At 38.7% G+C, this 11,976-nt stretch overlaps 1 protein-coding gene across 2 annotated transcripts; it reads left to right on the top strand.

The window, feature by feature from the left end:
• Positions 1-1,007: 1,007 nt before the first annotated feature.
• Positions 1,008-9,797, top strand: LOC103064660 (methylsterol monooxygenase 1-like). Of its 2 annotated transcripts, XM_088132597.1 has the most exons (7): positions 1,008-1,118; positions 1,373-1,680; positions 4,751-4,899; positions 5,482-5,608; positions 7,069-7,223; positions 7,505-7,549; positions 8,881-9,797. In XM_088132597.1, exons 2-7 carry the CDS (start codon positions 1,423-1,425, stop codon positions 9,086-9,088), a joined length of 942 nt encoding a protein of 313 aa, XP_087988723.1. In that variant the 5' UTR covers positions 1,008-1,118; positions 1,373-1,422; the 3' UTR covers positions 9,089-9,797. The 2 variants fall into 2 exon arrangements, with proteins under 2 accessions (XP_087988723.1, XP_087988726.1); XM_088132600.1 differs by lacking the exon at positions 7,505-7,549.
• Positions 9,798-11,976: the final 2,179 nt, after the last annotated feature.

Raw genomic sequence — 11,976 nt, 5'->3', positions numbered from 1 at the left:
GGTTACTCTTTCATTGGCAGATAGCTTCAATCTGTTCAAGTCATGAAAACAATACTAAAAACAGACTATGGAACTACAGATAGTGTGATATATTGATTTTATTTATTTCTAGTACATGATTTGGTAATACCTAAATATGGTGTTTAAAGCTTTGGACTACTTCACTGAAGGGCTGTACTCCTTAAGACTGAAAAAATGTGCTGAGAAGCTAGGTGTTAATTTACTGGTCGGAGAGGAGGCATTCTTATACTTCCATTAAGTGACTATCAATCTGCCATTAAAAAGGTACAAAGAAGTTGCAGGTTTACATTCTGAGAAATGTCAACTAACTGCAGTCAACCAAAACAGATAGTAAAACAGGTTGGTCAATATTACCTGAGGAGCCCTTAAAAAAAAGAAAAAAACACACCCTTGAAAATATGACACAAGATGATCTTGGCATTGAGTTAATTGAATAAAACCCAATTCAAGGAGCAAAGGTGTAAGAACCTGGCCAGTAAGACCCAATAATTGATTGACCATATCTGGGTTGCAAAACCCAGTTTTCTCCAGTTTGTGAGTCTTTGGTGCCACTTTTGCAGCCCAGATCCGGTAGTACTAAGAGCAATACTGAGCCCTCGTTTGCTCTCCATTAGAAAAGCGACATGCTTCGTTTGCCCAGATAGCCTGAGCTATGCGTTTTATTGCATTCACTATGTCTTCTGAATGGAAGATTGTACGACAGGATTGGCGTGGAAGCCTGCGTTCCTTAGCCCGCTTCCACCAAATATCGATTTCATTTAAGCGAAAGAACAGAAAGGAGGAAAGCTTTTGCGGTTTCCATGGTACCTTCCCACCCTATAGCATGCCGCCTATCGACGTTGGTCACGTGACCCTCAATATAGCCTATGCATAGAAATCTGCCCATCTTCACTCCATTCCCTCCTCCAATAGTAGTCCGCGGACTTCCCGTGTTGTCGAGCGAACGCACGCCTGATCGTGACGCTTCGTCCCGTTTTAGCCAATCAGAGCAGCGCAGCCTTTCGGCTTTCAAGACAGTATCATTGAAGAGCCCCCGCTGAGGACGAATCCGCGGCCTTTTTGCGGGGATCTCTGCGGAGAGAGCTGGCCTTTGCTGGGTAAGTGAAGCAGGCATCGCTTTAGTGCGAGTCCGTGGCTTTGCGGATCTGCGCCTCTCCCCGTTTTTTAACGCGGCATAATCAGCCGTTCTCATCGTACAAGTAGGGACGTCTGCTGCGATACCACATTACCTGATTGGGTATATATGCTGCCTGAAGAGTTGTTTTACAGGATAAAAGATTAATATTGTACTGCTGTTTTTTTTTAAGTCTTTTCATTTACTGAGTTCTCTCAATAATTTGACATTTTACAGATTCATAGAAACTCTGTTGAGAAGCTATCGGTGTGGTGTGCCAGAACTGGATGATGGCGAATAACGATAGTTTTGAAATACTGCATTCTGCCTACCTTGCTGCAGAATACATAGACTCTTTGCTGCCTGAGAATCCGCTACAACAACCATTTAAAAATGCTTGGACCTGTATGCTGAATAACTACACTAGGTTTCAGATTGCAACCTGGGGGTCGTTTCTTGCTCATGAACTTTTTTATTTTTTAATATGTGTACCTGGATTTCTATTTCAGTTTATACCTTACATGCAACAATATAAAATACAACAGGTAAGATGGAATTTGACATTGTAGGAGGAGAGCCCTGTTAGACTATAGTGGCAAAACATTAGGAGGAGTTTGGTAGCACCTTATCTGATTAACCAATCTTATCAAAATGCATAAACTTTCATGATTTGCTACTCAGTTCATCATACTAATGTAGGATTTAAATTGGGCTGAGGCAGGGTAAGGGAGGGCAAAACAGGTTAGTTAGGCTGTACCTATCAGTTAGCATTTGTAGGGGTTAAAAAAAACTCTGCGTTTCTCACTGAGATTGCTGAAACTTTTGATATACTCAAGTTCAGTAACCTGTCATTCAGTGATGGTTTTAAAGTCCTGTTTTTCCAAAACTGGCACTTTGAGATCTGCCATAGAATGTCCTGGGAGGTTGAAATGCTATGATACTATTTTGTTCTTGTTTTGAGTCGTGATATCAAATTTCTGTCCATTGATTCTTTTGTGCAAAGTTTGCCCTATGTAAAATCCAGAGGGACATTACTGGCAGATGATGGCATGAGTCACATTATAGGAAGACCATGTGACGATACCTCTAATCTTATGTGTGTATTTCTTGTGGCCTGTCATGATTTTGTTGGTGCAAAATATTACCCAATATGGGCTGTAGCTTATTAATAATGGGTGAGTGGTTTGGGCTGCGACAAAGGTGGTGTTCTGTTGTCTGTTTCTGTTGTCTATCTTTTAATAGCTCCTCCCCAGGAATTGATCTGACCCTATTGATTTCTCTATTCATCTTCTTGGATGGTAGTTCAATCTCCTGAATGCTTGGTTTAGTTCCATCAATTGAGAATCTGTGTCAAGTTGGTCTGAACACATATAGTTGTAGTGTAGAGCCTGGCTATAGATGACAGATTTGCTGATGAACTGGAAGCATGTAGGCATGCTTTGCAATCTGTAGGTTTCCTGTAGGAAAAGAGTTGTATTCTGTAGGTTTGTCACCTTGTCCTGGCAAAGTCCTGGTCTGGTTTAAATTTTAGGGTAGAGATGACATTGGTGATTAACTTTTGTTTGTGGTAAAGGATGCTGACCAGATAGTTGAAGAGTTTCTTGGAGAGAATATGGCATTATTTTGACTGTAGTCTGTGTAGTATATAGATAATAGAATATGTATGATGCCATGTTGTTTTAATCTGGTTAGAAAAGTGTTTGTTCCTGTTTCAATTTTTTGGTAAGGTTTGAGTTCTACCTGGCTGAACATAGTACTTCTTGTGGTGCTCCTCCTCTGCAGGAGGAGAGCTGTGTTAGTCTCTGTTGGTAAAATATCAGAAGGAGTCTCATAGCTCTTTTTTCTGTCTTGCAAATGTCATTGAAAACTCATTTCATCAGATCCATAGAGTGACTAGATTTATGTAGCATTTAAATTGCGGTGAGGAAGGGTGAAGCAAGGGGAAAGATGGTGGTTATCCAGATGCAGATTACATATAAATTAAATTACGATTACACAATTATAGTGTGTTAAAAACCATTGTGTTTGTTGAGACTTTCTGTGATTGCCTGAAACCTTTAGGTGTATGTCACTTCAGCAACCTCTTGCTCAAAATAGTCAATTTGAGGACTGCCATAGAGTGTCCTTGAAGATGAAAATGCTCTGACATTACTTTGTCCTTGTTTTTGCATCCTAATGTCAAAATTGTGTCTGTTGATTCTTTTGCGAAAAGTTAGCATCCAATCTCAATTCTGGCTGGAACTGTTGAAAGCCATGATCAAAACAGACTTGAAACTCTGGTCCTTAAATTAAATTAAATTAAATTTACCTACTAACCTATTATTTGGCTACACTTAACTATAATGATCTATTCAAAGATGTGTCTTAGATAACATACAACAGTAAAGCACAAAATAATATGTGAAAGTTGAAGCATTCCATACAAGAAATGTTAAACTTCAGTAGTTACACCCAAGGAATTGGCAGTTAAGTGAAATGTAACTTTTTAAAAAATAATGAGAACAAAGAGCTTTTCTGTCAGGCTTGGAGTCAGTCACTGTTGAAAAAGCTCTCGCCAATGTGGCTACAAATCAGACAATATTTGATGCAGAAAGAGAAGAAAAGTCTGTACTGTACATCTTGAAACGGTGGGCAGTCCTTTTTCTGAGTGAAAGCAGACACATACATTGTTCTTGCCCACAGAAGGCTTTACTGAAACCAGAGCTTTAACTAGACTTGTTGGTGAAATATATTGTATGAGTTATTTGTTGAACAGTCACTAATACTTGTATTGATTAAAGTGCATTACAAGAAATCTCACCTAAAATTATTAGCCTATGTCTCAGCCAAGAACAAATAAAATCAGGGAGCATTTCCCTGATTTAAAAAAAAAAATGGTTCACTTACTCATACCCAAACTGCCTCATTTCAAGAATGCACTATACACAAAATACCAGTGGAGGATTCTTCTAAACTGTTAGTTTATTTGGGATGGCTATCCACTGTTATTTCTTCAGAGAGGCTTCAGTCTCCTTCCTCTTTAGCTCCCTTGTCATCCTTCAGTGCCTAATGGCTTTTTTCCACCTGGAATTGTGGAAGGATTCAGTAATGTTTTATTTATACACACATGCACACACACACACACACACCGACGCCCATACATACGCGCACACACACACACACACACACACACACACACAGATATGTATTATAGCGGTTTTATTACATTTTGCAGGGTAATATATGGAACCCAAGTGAAGCAACTTGCTTTGCTGCAGTCCTGTGCATATTTACCATGGAGAAAGTCCCACTGACCACAGTGGCAGTTAAACTCCTAAGGAAACATGCCTAGCATTGCACTTTTAAGAGAACCCTATGAATGGGCAGTAATTCTCTCGTCTCGGTAACTGGAACGAACATAGGCATGTGGGGTGGGGGCAAGGAGAAAACGTGCATCCTCCACCCTTCACATGTAGGAGACATTGTAACACAAGTACAGAAGTGCAAAACCTATGTTGCGATACATGTTTTGTGATATTGATATCATGTAGTTGGGAACAGAGGCCTGTGGGAAAGATGTAATTAATTTCTAATATGCATTGTTTAATTATTTTTCTTTCTTTGCTGCTGTTATAGGATAGACCAGAAACACGTGAAGGACAATGGAAATGTTTCAAACAACTTATGTTCAATCACTGGGTTATTCAGCTGCCTCTGATATGTGGTACCTATTATTTCACAGAATATTTTAATATTCCCTATGACTGGGAAAGCATGCCAAGATGGTAAGTAATATCCAGTTGTTTTTCACTATTAATTTGTTTGTTAAAATACGTATTTTCACAGATTAAAAAAAATGTAAGTACTATGCTGATGAAGGACTGGGTTTTGGGAGAAATTTCTAGACGTTCTGACCCAAAATGCTTTCTACTCTCTGGTTTAGTAGATTCAAGCTGATTAAAAATACAATGGCAAGAGAGTGAAGCCTTAATTTAACAGACTAGTTGCAGGGAGGCAGTGTGTGTTATTCCTAATTGTCTGTTAAATTGTGGCAACGTTGTGCAAATTTTGTGATTTCTTTATTTGTTCTAGAAACCAAATGAAAATGGAATAGGTTATAACGGGTTTCCGTTATGCACGATGTGAACCGAATCCTATGTTAAACCTAATGTAAACTATGCCATGTGTAACTCCTATGTTTCCTGTCTTGCTTGAGCAATGATTTACTTTGCTGTTCTTGTTACCCCAAGAGGAAAAAAAACTGAATAAAAGTTCTGCGTGAGTTAAATGTCTCTGGTTTCTAGTCTTGGTCTCCGGATAGGTTTTACTAATCTGCGACTATCTCCAAAACTAATTTTCTTTTAAAGGTTTGTGATACTTGCGCAGTGTTTGGGATGTGCTGTGATCGAGGATACCTGGCATTATTTCGTGCATCGACTCCTTCATCATAAGAGAATATATAAATACATCCACAAAGTACATCATGAATTTGTTGTATGTATTGCCTTAATTTTCTTGAATTACATAGTTAAGCTGTAATCTTATACACACTTACCAGAAGGAAAGTTCCATGAAGTTCATTGAGACCTGCTTTTGTGTATGATTGCAACCTTAAAATTTTGCTGCAATGGGCATGTGTTAGTTAATATTTTAGGAAATAGGGAGAAGAAACCGGTAAGCGTATTATTTATTGATATGATTTCCTTACTGTTGTTCTTCTTGTATCAGCCCAGAGTGATCTCCAAGAGAACGGGAAGAGTTTTAACTTAAACATCGCAGTAAACCAACACTTTTTTTCTTTCTTACCTATTAGCATTTTTCTTAGCTAACCTGTTATTAACCAAGAAGTATATTGTCTCTTTTCTTTATCGAGAACACAGAGCTCTTTTTGTTCTTAGCATCCTTTACCAAACGTAGCTCATGATGAATGTTAGCCTTCCTGGCACTGCCCCAACAATAGGGGCTATATTGGTTCGTGTTCAGTTGCGCTGCCTTTGAAACGGCAGTGATACATCTTAACCAGCCTCGGTTCATCAAACACTGTAATATAATTGAAGGTCAGATGCAGTTCACAAGATGGGCATATCTTTCCTTCTGTAGTGGTAGTAGCCTCAAATCAAGCAAATTGCAATCTGAGAGGATTTCTGATAACTTCAGAAAGTTTTGCCTGAGTGTGTAATGAGTGTCATGTAAACAGCAAACATAATAATCTGCACTATATTTTATATATTTTACATATGCCTTATTCTGTTCTGTTCTATTCTTTATATTTATGACCTCTATATCTGTCCACTAGACTAATATTGACAAGACTGCTGAGCAACAACTCCACAGGCTCTCAAGAAAAATCTTTTCCATCACTTGATGCTTTTGATCCTTTAAGTGGAGATAGTCAGAGGATTTCTGCAGAATCAGACCATTAAGATCAATCCTCTCTCCCAGTTCCATCTTACATTTCATCTTTTCAAAAAATTACACTGTGAAATATTATTATATTGTCAGCTTTCCTTGAATAACTGATTTGTGTCTCTCAAATAAGAGTAAGAATTTAGTTTCAAGCAACCTCTTTAGCATGACCTTTTTAAAATGTCACGGAAAACTTCACTGAATACACATTATATAAGTTTGCTGATCTGTAGACTCTTCTTCGCGTGCCTTTAACTCATACAGTATCCATGGTTCTATAGCCCCACTGCCTTAAGGAACTTTCTGGAGTTAACAGTAGCAAATATTCTTACATTTAGAAATGAATTCAATTTATTCAGTTCCGCATTTCCTGAAAGAATCCAAGGTTAACGTATGAGGGAAAAAAATCTCCTGGAACAATATGGTCATATTGAAGCATAGATATAAAATATTTTCCTCAGTATGGATACACCCTTACGTACACCTAAACTTTTTTATTTATATATATATATATATATATACATACATACATACATACTTTTCCTCAGGCACCATTTGGGATGCAAGCTGAATATGCACATCCTCTAGAAACTCTAATTCTTGGAGCTGGATTTTTCATTGGAATAATCGTCTTCTGCAATCACCTGATTTTGCTGTGGGCATGGTTAATTTGTCGTTTGATTGAGACCATTGATGTTCACAGGTAATCTAATTTAGTTATGATTCTTTGTGCTCACATTCAGAAATTTAAAATTATTAGATTTAATCCTCTGTGTTTGTGGGTGAATGTTTGTGTGTACATGTATGTGCCTGTATATATGTATATTGCATATACACACAGACACATATATACATACATACATACACATATGTACATACATACACATACCAAATAATGTATAGATAATTTAAAAAGATAATTCTTTTTAAATCAGTCCTTAAGGTGTAACTATTAAGAACTCCCTGTAAATGATCTTTTTTTAGGAATCCTCATAGAAGGCTGATAATCCTATGCATAGTTACCTGGAAGTAAGTTTTAATTGAAATTAGTGATTCTGCATTTGATTAAATATTGTTACGATTGGTTTGCACATAACTATTTGAAGAAAGAGTCACTAACTTCTCACTGACAAGCTTGTAAATTTTTCAGATATTCTTTGGACACGAAGGTTCTCGCTGCTTTAATTGAATATAGTCAGTACCTTCTGCATTCAGGACAATTGCATAGCCTCATCACTTTCAGCAGCAGCTTCAAGAATATATATTTTTGCAGTGGAATTGAATAATCATAAGATATAATATTATCCCAGGCCTTGGAAAGGACCCAATAGGTGGATTAAAAAGCCACATTCAGTCTAAATATCTGGCTAACTGTGTAACCATCAGTAATAAATTTATATACCGCCTGACTCCCAGCAGCCCTGGGCTGTTTACAAATTGTTAAAAAGAAAGCAAAAGAGAGCAAAGATGGCACAGAAAACAAACCTGGGTGGGAAGAAAGAAAGAAAAAAAAGAAAAGGGGGCTCAGTCACACTGGCCAAAGGCCTGGGTGAAGCGACAGGATTTCAGGGCCCTTTGAGACACCAGTAGGGTGGGGCCATTCAAATCTTGGGGGGAACCTCTTTCCAGAGGGCAGGTGCTGGTGCAGAGAAGGCACTGTGCTGGGGTCCCGATAGATGGCAAAGTTTAATCCATGGAACTTGAAGCACGCCAACCCTGCCAGATCAGATTGGCTGGGCAGATACTATGGGAGAAAATGAGTAAGAATGAGAAAAACTCATACTTGACTGGGATGCGAATGTGTATGGAGCATAATCACCACATAGTAAATTGTAATCATATGTTCCTTACCTCTTCCCAGAGTTGAAGAGAAGTGAATTCAATATTTTATTCCTCTGCCTGTTATAATGGTGACAGTCTTTGAATAGGCACCTAATTTTTCTCGAATATGTGACATTTATTTAATGGACTAGTACAGAAATAAGAAATATAAGAAAAGCAGATGAATTTTAGAATTCATCTGAAGTGATCTGAGGGGGGAGATAGCTTTGTCCCCTCTGTTGTGGTCAGATCACACCCTGGTGACCTGAGATTCTCTTATGCTGCCCCCCTCTGCAGAGAGGTAGGACCTATTTGATTGGTCTGCCTCTGGCGACTGATGGATCTGGTGGGGTTTCAACGGGAACTGAGGGTTATTCCTGAGGTTCTTACTGTTTTTATGGCTTTTATTTGTAAGTTGCCTAGAGTAACTTATACTGTGAGATGGGGGGGTGTATAAATTTGATTTATAAATACTGTACATAAATGTGAGAAATGGCTTCAAATCTTTAAAATGTGCATTCAATTATTTTTCTTTTTAGTGGCTATGATATTCCTCTGAATCCTTTACATTTGTTGCCTTTTTACGCTGGGGCCCGCTTTCATGACTTCCATCATATGAACTTCATTGGCAATTACTCCTCAACATTCACATGGTGGGATAAACTCTTTGGTACTGATTCGCAGTATAACACTCACACAGAGAAAGGGAAGAAACAAGAACGCACAGAGAAAAAGAAGATGGAATAAATCTCCCATTTGCAACAGTATTTGGAGCATCCAAGAGGCAAATGGCTCCCGTCTTACTTTTGATTAAAACTGGAAAACATAACACATGTTGCAGATCAAAGCAAAATACAGCTTTTAACAAACAACCAAGCTTGGGTATCCAGTAGGAAAAAAACATTCATTGATGCATTTCCCAAATGATCGTCCTTTTTCTATCCTGTACATAAATCAGATACATTATATATTTAAGAAAAGATTAAATATGACCATTTACTTGAAACTATGTAAAAAAAACAAAAAAAAGATGTACCTTAAAAATAAAATGACGGTGGGGGGGGGGGGTTGGGGTTCTTTTTTGTTTTTGTTTTTGTTTTGCTTTTGATTAATGCCAACCCTAAAGTTTAAAAAGATCAGCCACATTGGGATCACTAAATAAAACTCTTGTGGGAATCCCATTTCCTAATTAGATGTTAAAAGGTAGATTGAAGAAAACATCTTAATTTGCTAGAAAGAATATTTTTACTTGGTTTTAATGAATGTTATTGTAATCTGTTTTGTACATAACTGTGAATGACTGGTGTGATTTTTAAGATAGTTTGTCTTATGGGTGGTGGCTGATTTTTCTCAAGCTTTCTCTACAGCAAATAAAATGATATTCAGGTCTGGGCTATTATTTCCTGGTTCCTTTTTATAACTATTCAAGCAAAATAAACCCAGTAACGATTTCTGACTAATAGTTGCAGGTGTGTATTCTTAAACATTGAGCATCTATATCTATACCAGCTTTCTCGGAAGTTACAGTAATCGTGGACTGAAAAAGCATCATGTCCACAGCAACCACTTTGTTCTCTGCCACTACGCAATGGCAGCTGCTGATAATTAGGGAATGAGGCCACTGAAATTCAGCAGTGGAGACCGTAGATGATGATGTACAACTTCCAGTCTGTCACATACAGTCAAAACTCTCTCTTGATAAGTTCATGGTGGAACTGCAGCAACTTTCCTTAGATTATATTGGATACTTCTTGGGCTTCCTGACCTAGGATGGAAAAGGCTGAATATGTAGAACCTGCTTAATCTGGACTCTAGCTTTAGAGAGCTATAGAATTTCCCCTCAAGTCATCTACATCTGCTGTACAGATTGGGCGGAGTACAGACAATGAAGTTGTGCAGCTTTGAGGCAGTGAGCAGTGTGTAAGTGCCAGCCTTTTCCACTTCTGATGTTCCCTCAAAGCTTGTTTTGCTTTCCTACTAATAAAAGTGATTTACAGTTTAACACAGTATACGTCTAGAAGGGGCTTCTAGGGGAAAATGTTTTATTTACACAAATGAAATCAAATGAAGGAAAAATCTAAATTTGAGTACAACAAGATTGGTTGGGGAACTGCATTTCCTTGCAAGAGTTGCCTTAAGGTTTTAAACTACGTGTGTTCATTTATTCTTACAGATTTTTTCCCAAGATGGCAGGATGCCACTGCAAGCCTCATTATCTCTCTCCCCACACACACTTTTAGGCTTTATTTTTGTTTTATGTAATTTGTATTGTGTTTTTTTGTTTTGTTTCTGTTTACTCACGTAGATAGGAGAATCAGCCCAATGTACTCCACCGAGATGAATCCCTCTGTGTCACTACACCTTACAACCAGAAACCCAGCCCTGCACATTTAGGTAGAAGCGTGCAACAGTAACGTTGAGGCCACAGATTAAAGACATTGATGTCCAATTAGGTCTGGCATCTCTTCTCAAGAACATACTCCAAAGCATCTTCTTCACCTCCACAGACCTGCTAGATACCAAAGTCAGATTACATTCCCTAAATATAAGAGGGCCTTTTCCTTGGTTTGATTTGATGGCCATCGTGCTGCAGTTAGAAATCGTCACCCACATTTTATTGTATTGGCCGTTTTATGCGGCACACGGTCAGAGCTGATAACTCCCCATTGAAACCAATTTCCTAGTCATTCTGATCAATTTTATTTGAAATTTTTACTCTCAGATATCCATGACTTTATAACTCTAAAGCTAGTTAAATTCTGCTACATCATACAGGTAGTCCTTGCTTAAATATCACAAGCGGGATCCGAGTTTCGGTAGCTAAGCAATGTGCTAGTTATGAGACGTCATGTGACCAGTTCACTTAGCGACTGCAATCCTGGCACTCCCGGCTGCTATTCTTAAGTGAGAACTGCAGGCCGTTAAGGAGTGTCCCAGGTAAGGAGCATGGGGGTGCCTCAGGGTGAGTGGGAGTGGACACCACAGCTTCCCCTGGGATCCTCAGCCGCCCAGCCTGGCCCAGCAGGACTTATGACAGCAGGGACACTGCAACTCCCCCCAAGTGCCACTGCGCAGGGCGGCCAAAGGGCATAGATGGAGCGGGAGATAGGTGGGTGGGGGGAGTTGCAGCGACCCTGTAGTCATAAGTGTGGGCAGGCTGCGAAGTGCCTGAATTTTGATCACGTGACCACAGAGGCTCTGCAACAACCATATCTTCAGGCACAGGGCAAAAGTCCATTTTTTTCAGCATCGTCATAATTTCGAACAGTCACTGAATGAATGGCCATTAGGCTAGGACTCCCCGTATGCCAAATGCATAGGTGAGTGATTGATATGCCAGTTAATTTTACTAGTTGTTCTTTTTTATAGGTAACCAGTTCTATACCGTCTAATTTTATTTTGTACTGGTCTTTGAGCGCAATATAGGTGGTTTACGTGACTTACAAGCAGTTCAAATTATGCTTGCTATCCAAAATAATTCAGTGAACATCTACAGATGGGACTCATTTAAGAAAGCAGCAATTTCCTTAAATCTGCTGCTGTGTATCTCAGGTTCTCAAGTGTCTTTAGCTGAGGTGGGGTGGCTTCCAAACTCAGGGATGTCTTCAGAATTATACTTAAATTGATGTCGGTAA

The sequence above is a fragment of the Python bivittatus genome, unplaced genomic scaffold, assembly GCF_059951505.1.
Source record: "Python bivittatus isolate LINGU-HERP-01145 unplaced genomic scaffold, Pbiv_v1 ctg000070_np1212, whole genome shotgun sequence".
Lineage (NCBI taxonomy): Eukaryota > Metazoa > Chordata > Lepidosauria > Squamata > Pythonidae > Python > Python bivittatus.
This window is presented reverse-complemented; position numbering and strand designations above follow the sequence as displayed.

Bases quoted from the DNA above. Each gene is read 5' to 3' on its own strand.
- LOC103064660 (XM_088132597.1), top strand. From the start codon at position 1,423: ATGATGGCGAATAACGATAGTTTTGAAATACTGCATTCTGCCTACCTT. The intron at 1,681-4,750 runs GTAAGATGGAAT...CTGCTGTTATAG, and splicing joins AACAATATAAAATACAACAG to GATAGACCAGAAACACGTGA. The intron at 4,900-5,481 runs GTAAGTAATATC...TTTCTTTTAAAG, and splicing joins TGGGAAAGCATGCCAAGATG to GTTTGTGATACTTGCGCAGT.